General features: G+C 39.7%; 1 protein-coding gene across 1 annotated transcript; it reads left to right on the forward strand.

Moving 5' to 3' along the window:
* The first annotated feature begins 648 nt into the window (after positions 1–648).
* On the forward strand, positions 649–8526 carry LOC141923743 (sulfotransferase 6B1-like). The gene is made up of 6 exons (XM_074825368.1): positions 649–793; positions 1591–1775; positions 2709–2835; positions 5264–5358; positions 6375–6561; positions 8408–8526. Exons 1-6 carry the CDS (start codon positions 649–651, stop codon positions 8524–8526), a joined length of 858 nt encoding a protein of 285 aa, XP_074681469.1.
* Positions 8527–18767: the final 10241 nt, after the last annotated feature.

Raw genomic sequence — 18767 nt, forward strand, 5'->3', positions numbered from 1 at the left:
ACATATGACAGCTTAAAAAATGAATGTGTCTTTAAGTGTCTCTTTTTAAGATGGCTCAGGCTGAAATTCTAAAATCTTCAAAAAACTAGTTCCTTAATATCACAAAATTCGAACATTTGGAATTGATTTGCACTTTTCAAAATTCAGGCTGTTGTGTATTTGGTAAAACAACCCCAAAACCATTTCATTCACATAAAACATGACATTGTTTTTGTATTCATAAAAAGTATTTCAAGATGTAGCTTTTTCCTTGGAAGCTTCCAACAATGTGCAGCTTATAGAATAATCACATTAAGCATATTTTAAGGCAATATATAATGTTCATTCTTGTAACTTTCCATAATTAATACAGTTTGATTGTCACCTCATTACTTTATCTGGAGAGCTAATAAATGACATGCATTTTTCATGACTCTGCATTTCAGTTATTTATCAAGTTACTTCTAATATTTCAGTTGCCTTTATCAACTACCTGGAAAAATCAATATCTGACAGGGCTCCATGGCATGTAACAAACTATATAAGCGTGAAGTTTGTATTGCTTGGTCTCAATTTGTCACTTCAAACCATCTGACTTAGAAGTGACCCTTAAATCCTCTTGTCATTTCACTGTTATCTGATTTTCAGGAACGAAAGATTTAAGCAAACATGTCCAACCCCAGTGAGGCAGAACTCATTCACAGGTTTAAGGGGATTTCCTTTACCACCAGATCTTCTCCAGAACTTTTAAAATCCTTGGATAGTTTTGATGCTAGAGAAGATGATGTCCTTTTGGTTTCCTATCCTAAATCTGGTAAGTTCTACTTTTAGATGTTAATTGCAAGAAGTCTCATTTGTTTGTTTCATGTTCTCTGCTTAAACTACTTGGGAAATGTCTGTGTACAAGAAACAGGGGAGGATGTTTTAGTATGTGAATATATTATTCTGTCTGTAAGTGTTCAAATTACAAAGAAATATGGGTCATCTATCTAAATCTTGATTCTTTAATTGAAAATAATCTCAGCTGTTTTCAGATTGGAAAGCAAATATTTATTTCTTGTAAGCAAGATCTGTACTTGAAGGATTTTCCTGAGGACTTTCTACATTCAATTATGAACAAGTCAAGAGTTGTATTAAGTTATTTGTATGGCTCTTGGCTGTGGATTTATTAATTTCTTATTCACTCTCCTCCCACCTCACTCGCACACACCAAAGAAGAAGCTCAATCAGTACTTCCCAAATATACAGACTCAAGTTACTATAAGAAAAAAAGCCAAACGGGTTATTCTAAAATTAATGATAAAAATAATATAACCACCTTTCAGCTGACAAGCAGTTTGTCTCATGAGATTGTTTTGATACTAATACTAACAATTCTCACAGAGTTACTTTGTACTTCAGCTACAGCCCTAATTTTTCCAGTTGGAAAATTGGAGGCAACACAATTACTCAGTTATGTAAAGTTTCTTGAATCTGGGGGATTAGAAGTATCACTTGTGCACTGGCAAGCTGTTTCAATATGCAAAATGCATGTTCTACATACTTTCTCAGTAACAAATCTTCCTTTTTTTTTTTTTCTTTTTTTTTTTTTTCCTTTTTCCTTTTCTGCAGGCACACACTGGCTTGCAGGAGTTATAACAAAGCTTTACAATACTCAAGTTATACTTACATCTCCCATCGAATTTGGAGACATATCCAAACTGGAGGAACTGAATAAACTCTCATCAAAGAGAATCATCCCAACACACTTAGACTACAACATGTTACCTCCAAATTTTAAGAATAAAAAATGCAAGGTAAGGCAAAAACATAAAAGCAGTATATGTTAAGTGTCTATTAGGAATCTATTTTGTCTAGTTGTTCCTTAATAATTTTCAAATGATTTTTCATTTTCAGAAGTGGTTTGCTGTGAATTTTGGAGACACAGCTGACCAACAGTCAAAGGCAGTGTGAGCAGAGACTTTGGCTGGGCTCTGCTCCTGCCCAACTGCTATCACGGGGTGATTTGTATACCAGGCACCACACAAAATACAACATCAACATCTTTCAGTCAGAAATATATTATTAGGGATGGGGGGGCATTTTCATGGCCCCATTTCTTAGTGGCTGGAGCACTCAGAAAATAGGTATCTTGGGCACTTAACAGCTGTTCTGGGGGTGAAGAAACTCTGCCTCTCCTACTGGGGAAACAGATAAGAATTGAAATGTGGGAGGTGGATTCAGATCACAGTTTTGAGTTCCTCCCATGCTACTGTGGGAGGTCTTTAAAAAAATCAGCTCTGGGCTTCAGATTTTAGGTTAGAAGTTCAAAATTGCAGGATTACTCAGATCCAGACTTTTGGTACAAGGCTAATTTGAATGAAAGGCCAAAATTTATGTTTTGCAGCTGTCCTGTGAATGTTAATTAGTAAATGGTTTCATAAGTTAGATTTATGAGATAGTATACTTACTCATGAGTTAAAATGAACACTGCCTCTTTCATAAAACGTAAATATTACCCAGCTGCAGGAAACACACCTCTGTCTACATGGAATTGTTTACTAATGACTCCTGTCTAAGCAGGGACAAATACATTTCTGTCTTAATGGCATGGTTACTGACAGAGGAATCCTAAAGGAAAGGGTTTTGATGCTGCAAACTGCCTGTGAAAATGCTACATTTACGTACAGAGCTCCTCTAAAATAAAGGAAGGATATTATTATTAATAACTATATCATCTTCATTTACAGATGATCTACATCAGCAGAAATCCAAAAGATACTGCAGTTTCCATGTATCATTACTACAGAGATAACCCAAACCTTCCCACTATAGACACCTGGACTGCTTTCTTTGATTTGTTCTTAAAAGGAGATGGTAAGGATAAAAGTTATGTTTTCTTCTTGCAGTTTACATTAGTTTATTATGCACAGAAAAAATTAAGAAATGTGAACTGGGTGAAAACATCTTATTGAACTCCTTATTCACATGGCTTTAGCTAGGGTTTTCTTTCAGGATAAATTCTAATGTCAAACTTAACAAGAGCAAATAATAGGACGCTATCGTCAGCCCTGCAAGGACACATTTTGGTAAGTGGCTGCATTATTTCAGCACAGCTGCTCTTTGCAGGTTTTTGCTGCTCTCTGACATATCTGTTAAAAAACATATTCTCACAGACAAGCTACTGATTTAATTTCTTCCCACAAACACTCTGAAACCCCTGACAATTTGTTGATTCTGATGTGGATTTGCCTGTATGAAAACATTTCCAACCTTGTCTTGTGAACAACAGTAACAGACTGCTTCCCACCAAGACACATTCATGCATATACAGCTCCTCCCAAGCGGACATAAGGGCAGCTCTGCTCACCGCAGCCAGCTCCTGCCCTCAGTGAGCAGGCCAGTGGGGCAGGAGCTGTTTGAAGGTGCTCAGCCAGCTCTATGTGGCTCACTGCCATACTGAAGGGCAAGCAGTGGGGTGCAGGGGGAGACCATCCTCGGGCTGCATGAAGAGCTGTGCTTGCAGGTGTAGTGCCTTCTCCAGTCTTGAAGACAGCCTTGGGTGACCCTTCAAAGGGACTCTGGATGCTTTCATAAAGCCCTCCTGCACACACTCTGCCTGATGTGTTGTCTTAGTAGCGGGGTCCAAAGACCAAGGGCAAGAGTGAGATTTTTATGAGTGGCAATGGTGGCATGGAAGCTGAAAACAGGAACATGCTATCCACTCCCATTTTTAGTGTTTTATTACTCCTTTCAGGACATGTGTTCCTGCTAGACAACCACAGTGACGATAATAGCAACAATGATAGATCAGCTTGAAAACTTCGAAAGAAAAGTGCCATTGCAGTTATCATGGGCTTACATCAAAGCTCCAGACATCAATTTGTTTATTGGCTTGTATGGGCCTTGGATCAGATGTTGTGTTCCTAGTTCAGAGCAGCCCTAAGGCATGTGCTTTAGTGATTTGCAGATCTTGCCTTGTTCAGTATCAACTCTGAACACACAATAGTGAAAACAAGAGGATTATATTAAATTTTAAATGCATCTCACATTTATCTGTAAATTAGTAGCCACCTTCTAGTTTTTGTGTGCTTATGCATGGCATAAAAAGATAACTATGTTGGTTACAATAGAAATTTACGTTAGAGGTGATACTGAGAGAGCGTTTGTCATCTTTGCTCCTAACAGAAATATATGAAGGTTGTGATGCTTGATTCAGAGCCTGTAGTACTAATACAGAGTTAATCTCAGTTCAGAACAAGGGTGAGGACACACATCACCACTGTGATGCTGTCCCTGGAGTCTCTGGGGCTGTATATGCTGTACCCCTGAAGCCAACAGGGCTGTTCTATGCCCCATCCTCATCTGGGCCCCATCCCCAGTGTGGTTGACCAGGAGAGCAGGGTTTAACTGAACACTGTGGAGCACACATGCCTTGCAGTCAGACAGTGCTTTGTGTGCAGGAGACGGCTACAGACTGGAGCATTCAGCAAAACACTCAATTACATCTCAAGGTTGGCAACAAAAATGATGCCCATTTATCTGGTAGCTGTCATAAAGCAGTTACAGTTCTGGACAATGCTGGCTGTGATTGCTCTGTCCAAGCCTCTTCTCATTATCCTACAGGAGTCTTTCAACTCAGCTTTCAATGCAGTCCATCTTGCCTTTCAACCAGAAGGGTCAGAATTTTGTTTTTTAAAAGAAAGCTGAAATTTAGCTCTCCTCCCATGGTTCACCAAAAGGAGCATTCAGACAAAACAAGTACTATGAGTCAACTATAAAACCATAAGTTATCTGTGTCGTTGGCTGAATGATGTATTTGCATAATAACTTCTTTACATAATTATTCTTTGACTTTTAAAAAGAATACAGATTCCTCTCTGCCGGGACAAAATAGAGCTAACAACAGTGTGCTTCATTTGACAGACTCCTTATTTAATTTCCTAGTGAAGTGATCATATTTCTAGCTGTGACCACAGACATGCAGACAGTTGCTGAGATACTCAGATCTTGTTAGGGCAGTACATTTTCCTTCATTACTGGCCTTTGCTTAGATTTGGAGACCGTTTCCACCACATATCTCAGAACAGTATCTGCATCTCTGATACAAAACCAAATTCCAACAAGAATGATAACCTCTTTGAATTGTAAGTTTGAGTGACTTCATAAAAAGAATTGAATCTGGTTTAGAGGAATATACGGTACGTATTATGAAGGGCTCATTCCCTTAAATGTGTGTAGTACCATCAGAGTTATTTATGAATAAAGTTTGTATGAAACTCTTTTACATGGGTTTTCTTTTCAGTTGTCTGTGGATCCTGGTTTGATCATTTCCTAAGTTGGGAGGAACATGCAAATGACAAAAACATCCTGTTTTTGTTCTATGAAGACATGAAGAAGGTAAATATGCTCTCTGCTCTTTTTTCAGAATGCATTAATTATAAATTAACATCATTAAAATATCAAAGACCAAATTATAATGAAAAACATGAAAGAAGGAAAATATGAATGTATGTCTCTGGGCATATTTTATATTTGCATAGAACTTTATATTAATGAGCTAACTCTGACTGCACAAGTTATATAAATATCAAATCCTGTGAGAGCTGCATTTCATAGATGCAGGAGTGGGATGCATGCAACATGATTTTCCCCTGGCTACAGGAAGAACTTGTAAGTTCCTCATTCTTGGTCCTACAGAAAGACTAACCAAGAACATCTGTGGAGGGTCACCCCTTAACCTGCTTTGCCTGACATTTCAGGTGAAATTTTCAAAGTGACATAAGACAACAGAACTACTCATGGTCAGCGGCACTTGTGCTCCCGATAAAGAAGAAAATTAGAGGCTGGGGGGATAAGGAAAAAGTTTTTATGAAAGGAAATTATTATGCATAAAACTCCAACATAGCTTTCAGAGAATGAATTTTGGGGTGAATAGAAAACACTTTCTAGTGTTTCCATTAAAATAGTTTTGTTCATTTTTGGTGAAAAAAAAATCCACTACAAGGAAGATAAACAAGCTATTTGGGATCCTGAGTCATTTGTTGGCTCTCTAGATATAGCACCTCCAATGAAATAAGCTACTTACACAGAAGCTGAGCTTTGAGTGTTTCTCTATTCCCAGTGAAATAATTCCAAGACAGGAGAACACTTTGCCTGAACTAGGAGTAAAATTGGCAACGTAACTGTATTTGATATCACAGACAGTATTTACTCATTTCTGTCAGTATGTCTAAGAGGGGAATCAGGTTTACAGTACCTGTCATCTACACAGTCTAACAACACGTTTAGCTTTGCTTGAAAGCAAATAAACGTGTGACAAACTTGATACGTAATAAAAAGGATCATTTTCATATCAACTAAAAATCTGATATTCAGCTCAGAAATATAAAAGCTTTATTTTTCTTGTACCTCAGGATCTTCCTAAGATTGTAAAGGAAATTAGTCTGTTCCTGGGTTTAAATGTCAGTGATAATGATATCCAAGACATCTGCAGGAAGTCCTCCTTCTCAGAGATGAAAAGCGACACAGAAAAGGAAAACAACGATCCCAGTCACACCGTTTGTGCACTGACATCCAACAGGAAGCTGATTTTCCGAAAAGGTAAGTTCTCTGGGCTTAACACAGCAGAAGGAGTAGGGATCCAGCCAGAGGCCACAGTCCAGGTCTTTCCTGGGCTGGAGTGACTCTTTGGGTCAGCCCCAGGAAGCCTCTATCAACAGGATCCTTTAATTCAAAGCCATCTTAAAAATCACTTTCTTTCTAAGTTCTCTGGTTGAAAATGCGCACTTACACTTGAGAAGCACAGAGGAATCTGAACAACAGTCTGACTAATGTTGTTCCATGGGAGCTTTTGAGCTAAAAGGAAAGGTTCACGAAGCATTACTCTTTATCTGTCTTTTTTTATCTAAGAGTTGACCCCCTCAGTCTTTTACAACATGTCCCCTTGATATCACCTGTGAAGGTCACTTAGTTTACTAGAATGAGAAAGAGCAAGATACATTCCTTCCGAAGGAGACGGCTAGTAGCCTTTATCCTCCGTACCACCTCTTATCTTATTGAAATGTTCCTGAAAAGAATATGCTGACAATGACAACAATGAAAGAATGGATGACTCAATCACCTCATGGCCTCATAGGTAGCCTTCAAACCTTGGCCAAGCTGGAATCCACAGTAAAATCTTCAACAGTGCTTAGCTCAGATGTGATCTTAAAGTACCTGCAGGAGCTGTTTTCTTGCTCCCGACATTTCAGGATTTCTTGTATTTGGACAATAAGTAAATCAAAACCATCGTGTTTAGATGGATTTTGATTATTTTTACTTAGTTAATTTTTGAACAATAATTGACAGCTTAAAACTAAGTGTTGTTTCAATTAATAAATAGGGAAACAGTATATTTTGCTAATTCAGAATGGTTTTACCAATGAGCTGAAGCAAATGCCAAAATACAATTTGTTAGTAAAAGACAAACAAACAAAAACTCAGATATGCTTTTCTAAGTCAGTGAACTTTGATAGAGCTATGTTGAAAAATTTGAAAATCCCAACAATTTCACTTCCAAGTAGTTCCTATGCAAATCCCAGGGTTTTAGCTAGTTTCAGCCAGTTTACAGAAGATTTAGATGTATATTATTCTTCAGGCTCTCTTTTCTTGTCCTTGCTGTCAGGAATGCTGTTTTAGTCAGCACTTTTGGGATGTAGGATTTTTAGAGGATGCACATGAGGGTAAACTGTAAGCATTGTCTCACTGAAATATATGAGTTTAAGAAACAATTTCCTCTTTGCTCAAACTGGTAACAGTTGAAACACTTTACTGAACACAAGTGTGCATGGTCACCCAGAAGTAGTTAACTGCCCACTTAAGTTGTGGGATATCATCCACAGAAAGCCCTAGAGATTAGGAGCAGGTGAGAGGGTGGGATTCACCTATCAGGTCACTCAGGGATCCTTTTTCAGGAGTCATCTTTAGTCAGTGGAAAGATATAGCTGCTTTTGGTGCACCATTAGTTTGATGAGTTTTAGATGTTGACTAGGATGAGATTAATTTCAGTGAGGAATTAACCATTTCTCTCTACTAACTGTGAAAGAACCCAGGCAGAGACCTTTAACTGCATACATCTAAGGTGCAGCAAGATGCCTCTCTGCTGAGATGACCAAGAGCTCCAATTCCATCTAGGAAACCTGCTGGTCTTCATGTACCACTTAGTGTTGTTGGCATTAACCAAGTCTGAGGCTGAGGGCTTATGGATGATTATCCAGCTGCTTCCATCAGTGTCACCAGACCAATAAAAGAATTACTCATGATCATAACCTACTGCAGAAACTATGGTTAATACTACATTAATAATTTGTGCCAAATGCAACATTAACAAAACTGGGCTGCCTTTAAATAATTTTCTGCACCATATATTGCTAGCTTCACTGCTCTTTTTCTGCTCCTGCTCTCCTAGGTGCTGTTGGTGATTGGAAGAACCATTTCACTCCAAAACAGAATCGAAGGTTTGAGGAGATATTTAACGAGAAAATGAAACTCAGCAAAATGGCAAAAAGTCTCACCTATGAATTTTGACTCCACATGAAGAACAGCACCCTGTTATCATCAAACACAGATAGAGCAATTGGTGGGAAATTCTGAATGGGGGCTTCCATTCAGTTTACAATCCTCCCAATAGAAAGTATTGCAAACATGAGATTTTGAGGATGGGAAAATTCTGACACAATGCCAGAGCTGAACTCAGTTTTCAGCAGGCATATATATATGCTTTTACAGAATCAGCTGTCAGACCCATTCTTCTGCAACCAAATCTACTTTATCATTTATTTATTTTTTGCTCTAGAGGGGTATGAATGGACTTAGATCCGATTTAGGAATTTTACCTAAGATGTTAAAAAAAAAACCAAAACAACCACAAACCCATAAGAATCTGAATATATAAAAAGTCTAAAAACACATCATAAGAAAATGACCGAAGATTTGACCTCAGACTCGCTCCTGCCCTGGTCTAACATGATTTGGAAAATGCCTATCTCAGACTTTATTATTGATACTGAAGTTGAAAACTGCAGCTGTACATTTGAAGATCTGGAGTGAAGTTTGTTTAGAAACTTTTTTTTTTTTTTTATAAAATGTAGTTCTTCAATGTAATTTATTTCTGGGTTAGGTGCAGTACAGTGTTTGTGTTTTAAATGCAACTGATATAGATCCACGTAAATTTCTGCACCATATGTTGGGGAACTATAAATGTGGGTTTTTTCCATTTGACTTTCTTCCTGAAAATGCTTGTTTCCAGTGTTTTGATGAGAGCCATTTTAATTCACAGTCCTTGTGCAATAGAATTAAACAGTTCCACTGTGGCAAACAAACTGCTACTTGGAGACAGTTTAATCTGAACATGACGTATTTATTTAACCTGCCCTGATAAGACAGATTTTCCAAGAATCAGCTGTCTGTGTTCACACCCTAGGGACTGTTCTAGGAACCTAGTGAAGATTTATTCCGTGATGTTTTTCATCCTCACCTTCAACTTGCTTTGCAGACTGGCTTTAAGGATTCTTTCTCCCCAACCATACAATTCCAAGGCAACAGCAGGCAGAAAAAACAGCAAAAGCTGATTGAAAAGAAACTCATGCAGACAAGCACGATTACTGTTTTGACTCCTGTGTGCTCTGAAGGCACACATCTGTAAGGCTCTGGGTGTAGTGTTTCTGAAAAATTGAGGTATGGCCTTATTTACAGTGAACACCACTACTCTCTCTAGCCACACATTTCACACTTGCCACACAGCCCTTTCATTTCATACCTTGCTTGTGCAAGCTGACATCAGTACCTACTGATTTTGCATCTGCATGATCGATACAAAAGTTACATGTTGAAGAAAACAGTGAGAGAAAAGCCTGTTTGACTGCAGTCCCTTGCCATTTACCAATTCAACACAATTTAAGGGAGATGCTGCCCTGAGCACCGTTTTCTGCAAATGAACCATTTGGAAACCAGAAGTTTGTGTTGCTTTGGTCTTCTGACACTAAAATCACTCACTCTCCCTCTCAAATGCCACAAACCACTGTTGCCCTCCTCTCAGGGGTCCTTCTTCCACTAGTAATAAATGGCAAGAGATCAGCTAATGAAGATGCTTGACTTTTTTTAGCCCTTTGAGTATGGAAAAAAGCCAAAGGGTCCTTGGGCAAGCAAAGTTTGTGGGTTTATTAACTGTGTTAAGATGACTGCTGTAAGCAACATTTATATGTATATTCACAGTATGAAACCGTGCATGAAGGGACAGGGTGAGGACATGCCACGTGGATCAGTGAGAGGGTTAAAGCATCCAGTCCTGAACTGGCTGAAGGGATAGCATTAGAATATAAGGTAGCGAGTGTTTTACCAGCTGTCTGACCTCTAGCACTGCATTGCAGAGTTAAATGGACTTTTAAAATAAAGTTCCTCTCAGTTACATTTTGTACTTACACACCACTTTGAATCTCCAAGTGCTTTCAGTACAGCTTTACTCAAACTTTACACAATGCAGCCACACCTGAGGTACAGTGCAGCAACTGGTTGGCAGTCATAGCCTGAGAAAGAAAGCAGCTTTGCTAGTAAAAGTACACAGCAGCAGCTCCATCATAGGCACTGGAACAGCCCCGTGCAGGTGCAGACAGTGTAGCAAAACTTGCCTCTGTCAGAGGGCCAGAAAGCTAGGATGGGCACTGCTGCTCAAGGACAGGGGTATGTGATGGTAGTTACTGGCAACCAAAGTCTCCCAGCAATTGCTACACCTAGTGTTTCTTTCATCCTCTTTTCTCTTTCTCTCCCCACTGTGCTGCTACTCCCTCTCCCCTTCTACGACTGTAGCAGAGGGATTCAAACTGAATTTTTCAAAGAATTGTCAATCTGGCTCCACAAGTCATTTTGGCAGGTCATGGAGACGTTCAAAAATTTTCAAACTTCCAGAGTAAGATGTTGTAAAAATATCTTCCCCTCTGTTTGTCTTTTTTTCTATGGCAGTTAAAACTTTTGGAGAGAGAGAAATTTCAGCCCTACAAAATAAAAAAATACTGGTCCAAAATGTACCTAGACCACAGCAATACCAGATTTGGAAGAAATAAAGGCCTGTGCAACCTCTATTACATGTAAATGATTACAATACTGCTTTCTTATTTACGTAATATAGTCCACCTTCCTGAGTAAGGGCTCTTCTCAAGATTGATTAGAGGGGACAGCATTAAACATTTATGTCATCAGAGTTGAGATATAAGGCTTCTACCTGCTCCTGTTGAAGTTAGTCTGCTTTGCTTGTTACCCAGGTTTACCTGGTGATTGGATCAGATGAAAAAGAGAGCAAAAGCATTTGGTGGGCCAGAACTCTTATGAGAAGAACGTGAGTTTCAGGCCTTGCTTCAAGGATGTTTTCCCTGAAAACATCACAAAACTATCTTCTAAAGTAGCTCTCAGAAGAAAAGGTGCTCAGGTAAACATCCTAGCAACCTAAGTCACATTAGCTCTGGCACAATGAGTTTGATGCCTAAAGCAGTTTGTTGGAGGAAAACAATGACTGGTGAAAAAATCTCTCCAAATAGCTTCAGGAATGCCTTGCAGAAGATGAAGTGAGCCTGGAGAAGTGACAGGAGATGAGCCGGTGGAGGAAGGCATCTGAGCCAGTCCTGGCAATCTTTGAAGTCAGAAGTCATAGGAAACTAGAGAAGACTCAGGGCAGGACATCAACTGGTGGGTTTCTGCACTGGGTCTAAGTAGAGCAGAGATGCTAAGGGGATCAAGGTAAGGGTTTACTTGTAACCATCTGTCAGCTGGAAAAGTAAATGTGGAAGACCAGAAGGAATTTCCATGGGGCTCACTTCATGACCAGCTGATGAGAGAGGAAAGACAGTCACAGACCACAAAGAGCAAAGGGCGCTCCTGTTGCAAAGACCCAGTGGGAATGGGACAGAAGGAATCAAGCCTGGCAGAAAGGGCTGAGTGTGGGGGTGAAGGCGATCACTGAAAGACCATGTTCAAAAAGGGGCAAAAGGACTGAGTGGCCATATCACTCTTTCACCAGTTCCAGGCTCACAGGTGACCACAATCCACCTTCTTCCAAAGGACCAGCAACCACGAGAGACAACTCTGCAGCACCTTGTCTATTAACTTGGATAGGAAACACTCTTCCCCTTTTCCCAAATCTTTTTACCTGTCCTGCATACCACAGAGGATAAACTGTAGGAAAGGACAGTGAAAGACAGTGGGTGTGCACAGTGAGACATTGCCCTCCCTGGGGTCCCACAGAAGAGGCTTCTCCTTGGCCAAGTGGAGAGGAGCAGCAGCACCTCACGGCCCCAACAGGGAGTGAGCAGGGGCAACTGACAGTGGCTCGAATGAAAAACCCAGCGACAGAAAAGCATGAAGTCACAAATTACATTGCCATGCCTCCTTTCAGCCTCTTTCCAAACTGGTCCCGCAGGCCAATGCCGAGTGGAGAAACAGCTATTTGGAAACAACTGCAACCCCATGGCACCAGAGACATGTCCACTCTGGTGCAGGCTCTGCAGTCATCCAGCCTTTCTACTAGTAAAAAGGGAAGCAGCACTGCCTCTGAAAGGAAATGTTTGCTCTTCACTGACATCTATTGACTGCAGTGTTTTAACTGCAAAGCTCAGCACAAGAAATAAACGTTCATTTTGTAGGATGTTGTGGGGCTCAAAAGCAGAAGCGGACTCTGAAGGGAATCAAACACAGATTTGAGGGGCACAGGTCTGTCTCTGGGTACCCAGGGACAGTCCTGATACACAGCCTGCTTATGAAGTCCTTCATTTCTGACTGTCAGTGTCTGCACGGATGTACCCAGGAATGATCAATCCACACTACTGAGAATCTACTAGGAACCACAGTAGAGACAGGATGATGGGACAGATGATGGCATTCACATGTAGGCAAATACTGATGCTTAGGAGTAATAAACACAGATTTTCCTTTTCTGTCTACAAGGCCTTTCACTAAAACAAACGATAACCGTGGCGCTCTGTCATTTGTGACATTGGTAAACCACTTAGACCTAACCCAACAGCCAGGTATGTATCACTGTGCTGCTCAAACTGCATTTAGTTGCCTAGCTACTTAAGAGGGATGGGGAATTAATCAGTCTACAGCATTGCCTACTGGCTAAATTAAGGACTTACCTACATTACTGTAAAAAAAAAAAAAGTACAGCAGGACTTTATTGGCAGGTCAATGAAATACAATATAAAGCTAGCTCATATATCTCTGTGCTATCCAAGCTCAGACACCAATAACATCATGTTAACTGAAGCAGCCTCAACTTGAATTTCCCTGCTTCTCAGCAGGGACATCAGTACAGATGTACTGCAAGGCACAGGTCCAGTTAGCTTGTCGCTCTCTATGCTGCCATGCACTGCCCGCAAATTTACCCTGAAACACCCCGAAATCTCTTGGCTTCCATTATAAATCAAACCTGTGCTTTCTTTAAACAAACTGTCATGGCTTAACCCCAGCTGGCGACTAAGCACCACACAGCTGCTTACTCACTCCCCCCATGTCAGGATAGGGGAGAGAACTGCAAGAGTAAAAGTGAGAAAACTTGTGGGTTGAGATAAAGACAGTTTAACAGGTAAAGCAAAAGCTGCACACACAAGCAAAGCAAAGCAAGGAATTAATTCACCACTTCACATCAGCAGGCAGGTGTTCTGCCAACTCCAGGCAAGCAGGGCTCTATCATGCGTAAATGCCATCACTCTGAACATCCCCCTCTTCCTTCTTCCCCCCAGCTTTATATGCCGACCATGATGTCATCTGGTCAGCTGGGGTCAGTTGTCCCAGCTGTGTCCCCTCCCAACTTCTTGTGCACCCCCAGCTTACTTGCTGGTGGGGTGGGGTGAGGAGCAGAAAAGGCCTTGAGGCTGTGTAAGCACCGCTCAGCAATAATGAAAACATCTGTTATCGACACTGTTTTCAACACAAGTCTAAAACATAGCCCCATACTAGCTACTACGAAGAAAATTAACTCTATCACAGCCAAAACCAGCACACAAACAAATAAGAAACTTGGGGAGCCTTGATCTTACAAGCCACAAGGTGTTCAATGACATGATGGTAAAAACCTGGCAGTGTATGAAGCATACAAGAGCAAGAAGTAAAAAGCAGCACGGCTTGCAGACAGACAAGTTTTTTTACAATGGGAGTGCACAAAAGACACAAGGATGTTGATATACTGATGTGGCAAGTCAGCACTAGGGCTTGTTTGCGAGTCATCAGAACTACTGCCCCTAAAACCTGTTCATACTCCAGTCTGGTGCAAGTGTAGGTCCAGTTCCTTTAAGAGAACACATGGCAGCATTCACAGAATTGCATGATCCAAAGGCAGATCATGACAAACATTTTGAAGAAATCTTTAAGTTCATTAAGTCAAATGAATGGGGGTGTTTTATATTTGGCTAGATCAGGTTACTTTGTCCCATTCCCAAGCTTTCTGGAGCAGGCTTCACCTAATCAATCACAACACACCAGCTGGGCACCACTGAAGGATCAGTGACTGGTGACACATCCCCTTCCAACTTGAGACTGTGTTGCTGTGGACAAGATGTAACCAGTTGAAAAAAATAAAAATAGTCAAACTCTTACATGGACTGTACAAGCAATAAAAAGTTGTGCAGCTACAGTCTTGATTAAAAGCTATATCCCTGGAGAGACTATCTCCACGTTCAACTTTAACACAAGAGTGGCCATACTAGATCAGATATATATATGTCAGTTTAATCCAGAAACTTGTCTGCAAGAGTATATGAACAAACAGAACAAGCATGTGATATTTTCCTGAATATTCTCCCAACCTCCAATTACATTTTGCTCAAGAACTTCCTAAGCAATTTACTAGTATCTATGACTGATAGATGCCGATTCAGCTGATGTCATCATTACTCTTACACAGTTCTGTGTGCACTTTTGACCTCTTTTCAATGATTTAAGATTAGATGATTAATTCCTATTGCTAATAGCAATGCCATGTCCTGCTCCTCACTGCGTCACAGCTACACATTGACATTTTAGAATGAACCACTGATACATAGTGTGAAAGAAGGATAAAAATGCACTTGGGTATTTCCCATTCAGGAAATAGGATGAAGAAACCAAGGTTTAGAACCAAAGGAACCGTATCACGTGTCAGCTCATGGAACACATGGCCAAAGGCTGTTTTAAGTGTACTGAGGTTTACTAAATATCTGTAAGCCATGTCCAGGCTTTGGAAATCCATGAGCTACAAATACTTTGAGGCCACAGGAAAACTGGAAAGCACTGCTAAATACAACATGGTAAATGTATATTCCTCAGGCTTTTGGTCACTGCTAGTTTCCTGAGTGGTCTTTCCCTAGTTCCCTGTCCCTCTTAGTTTTACAGACATCTAACACAACTCCCTTCAGTCATCCTTCTTCCAAAATGAAGAATTCTTACTTGGCTTTTGCTCACATTGAACCTGATTCTTTCATCATCCATTTTATCCTCCCACAAACATTTGAGTGCTACAACCTTTTTAACATGAAAGAAGCAAAGCACACAGTAGTCTAGATACATGCAAATCACTGATTTATACAGTGGAATAGTTACTTTCATCCTTTTTGTTCTATACGCTTTTCCTAATAATTCCTAAAATTCAGTTTGCTTTTTTAACACACTTCCAACCAATAGATATTTTTCAGGATTATAACTGCTCAGTAGAAATGTGTGGGGTTTTTTTTTTATATATGACATTAGGATTGTTCTTCTATTAGGCTCATCTTACATATATCTATTCAGTTTCATCAGCCCTGCTCTTTACTGACCTGAATAACCTGGTATCCTTGCCTCCACATTGGTCACTGCTCATTCCATTTTAATTGTTTATAAAAACAGTATCAAAAATCCTTGCATCTCCAAAAAGAAAATAATGGCAATCCTGTTAGGGGAAGTGGTCTGTAATCCTAGAGGTGTGGGAGACAGCTATAGAATGGGACTGCTCCCAAACATTTCTCTTTCCTACAGTATCTCTAGCAGTGGGAAAGCTCTATTAAACCAGAGTCACATACATAAACGTATCTAGGATCTGAAATGGGGACAGACAAATCTGTCTGAGAATGAGAAACAAACCTACCATCCAAGGATTTTCAGACAAGTGCATTACTGACAAGTTTGTCTAACTTACTTATGCAACAGGTTATGCATAATAGAGTGTTTTTATTCTATTGGACATACCTTATTATTGCTTTTATAATGCTGACATTTAGGATAATTAGTCCTGCTGGGTGTAACTAGACTAATTTGAAATTATTTCTGGAAACAGGAAATAGTGTTTTAAGATAATACTAATAGAAAATGTAATTAAAAAAACCCACCTTCCCACATGGGCTCTGGAAAAGCTAGTTAACCAATGTGTGCTCAAGGTTTAACAAGTACCAAGAACTTGAAGTCACCAATTATTATAAAATATCTCTGACCTCAAGAGGCTGCATTTTATATGATTCATACTGATTTGATATGAACTAAGGTCAGAACACGTTGGATCACCCTACAGGAAATAGCACAGAACTAGAGAGAAACATATATTGGATAGGACAAAGATGAGATAAGAATAAATTAATGGAGCCAGAAGTAGGTGAAAGGTTAACCCCTACTCTTGTGCCAAAGTTAACAAACGTAATAACAATATGTTACTGTCTATCTTTCTCCCCTCTCCTTCACACTCATGGCAAGAGCCACCAAACAGCCAAAACCAGTAGAGATAAAGGCCTAACCAAGACAGCAATTCTCTCCGAGAACATCCTGCCAAGTAATACTCAGTATGTTCTGCTCAATTTGCATTATCCTTCTATAGAAACAGAACTGGCTCTGACAGCTCAGAAAACAGAGAAATGAACTCTACCTTTTCACAAACACAGGCACAAAGCACACAGCCTGTGAAACCAGCCATTTGAAAGTGTGGAACATAGGCAAGTGAAGAAGTTTATTTAAGAGGGTATAACCACACACACGAAACACTCAAGATTTGCCTCTAAGATGAAGATTTTGAGTATCTGACTCTGTGCACATGATTAATTTGGGTATTAAATTTGCCCACCTTCATCAGGTATAATTCGTTTGCATGGCAGATGAACTTGGAAGCGTATGATTTACAGTACGCAAATTCAGCACAGATCACCCCGTAACCATTCTCTACTTGAAAGACTACAGAAAACTGTTTTTCAAATTTAATCGGCTATTTTTTCATAATTGCTTATTAGAAATTATTACACAGTTTACTTTTTTCAGTTTCACAGTTATGACAAAACAGCTCACATTATCCAAGATCTTTTTTGGAATATACTAAGCAATTTAAAGTAAAAAAGTGCTTACACAACCAGAGGAGATTATTCAATAATTAGCCCACTATAAGAAAAATGACCACTGAAATCTAGTCTGAGGGAACTACACACCTCTAATGAAAGGCATTCATGTACTGAAATAAGAGACACTGGCAAAAGATACTGCACTTTTGACACTTGCCCAGGACCTGGGATTTCCCCTTTATCCTCACTATCTCTGCCTCTGTGAGCCCTAAATCCTTCATGATTGAGGATCTTCTATAAAATCAAGAGGAGTAATTAAGACATGGTACTCTATAGTTAGGCTTTCCCCTGCAGTATGGGCAGTACAAATCTGAACCTTTCAGGCAGTGGATCATGCATCTCCAAAATACTCAAACCAGCTTTATTTTGCAAATAGTCCCTACAGCTCTTTTATTCTTCATATTCTTCCTGTATGACCAATGTAATATTATACCATGTTTTTCTAAACAAGAATTTGTCAAAGTGAAAACATTTATATATCAGCTACCATTTCTTTCTGCTCATTACCAACACACATACAAAAGTGTTTCTGCATTTATTTTTTGATACATTGTCATGGTTTAACCCCAGCCAGCAACTAAGCACCATGCAGTCACTCGCTTATGCCTCCACCCTCCCAGTGGGATGGGTAAGAGGATTGAAAAAAAAAAACCTTGCAGGCTAAGAACATATAAACACATACAATATAATAATAATTACAGTAATGAAAAGGAATAACAGAGAGAGAAATAAAACCCAAGACAAGTGATGCACAATGCAATTGCTCACCACCTGCTGACTGATGCATGAGCAGTGATCCACCCCTCCTCACCAACTCCCCCCAGTTTCTATACTGAGCACAACATTCTATGTACAGAATATCCCTCTGGCTAGTTCAGGTCAGCTGTCCTGGCCATGCTCCTTCCCAGCACCTTGTGCAGCTGCCTGCTGGCAGAGCATGGGAAACTGAAAAATCCTTAATTTTAGGATAAACAGTACTTAGCAACAATTAAAACATTGGTGTGTTAACATTATTCTCAACTGAATCAAAAACACAGCACTGTACCAGCTGCTAGGAAGAAAATTAACTCTATCCCAGGCAAAACCAGGACGTACATGTTGAAGCTTTGGGTAGAGACCCAGTCTATGTGCAGCACATTCAGCAAGCAGCTGAAACCTTAGAAGAGTTTTGGATTCAAACAATAAGCTACAAACAGTACTGCCAACTCATATTTCTATTATAATTGCACTTAGTTAGATTTTTGCTTCCTCTAATGTAAAAGGAACAGGAATTAAGTTCATCACAGTCACCTTGTTTAAAGTTATCTATTCACAGGAATCTGTTCTTGAAATCAAAGTCAGCAAATTATTTGACGATGACAAGGTCAAGTAACCAAAAACTTGGCCAATCCTATATGACATCATTGAACCCGAACTGTTCATCCAGTCTGGACTTCTGAAGCTTTACCACAT

Source organism: Strix aluco, chromosome 5, assembly GCF_031877795.1.
Source record: "Strix aluco isolate bStrAlu1 chromosome 5, bStrAlu1.hap1, whole genome shotgun sequence".
Lineage (NCBI taxonomy): Eukaryota > Metazoa > Chordata > Aves > Strigiformes > Strigidae > Strix > Strix aluco.

What these genes read in the sequence shown, in the direction of transcription:
- LOC141923743 (XM_074825368.1), top strand. Translation starts at nt 649, where the DNA reads ATGTCCAACCCCAGTGAGGCAGAACTCATTCACAGGTTTAAGGGGATT. An exon ending in TTTGTTCTTAAAAGGAGATG is followed by an intron (nt 2,836 to 5,263) that starts GTAAGGATAAAA and finishes TTTTCTTTTCAG; the next exon opens with TTGTCTGTGGATCCTGGTTT. An exon ending in TCTATGAAGACATGAAGAAG is followed by an intron (nt 5,359 to 6,374) that starts GTAAATATGCTC and finishes CTTGTACCTCAG; the next exon opens with GATCTTCCTAAGATTGTAAA.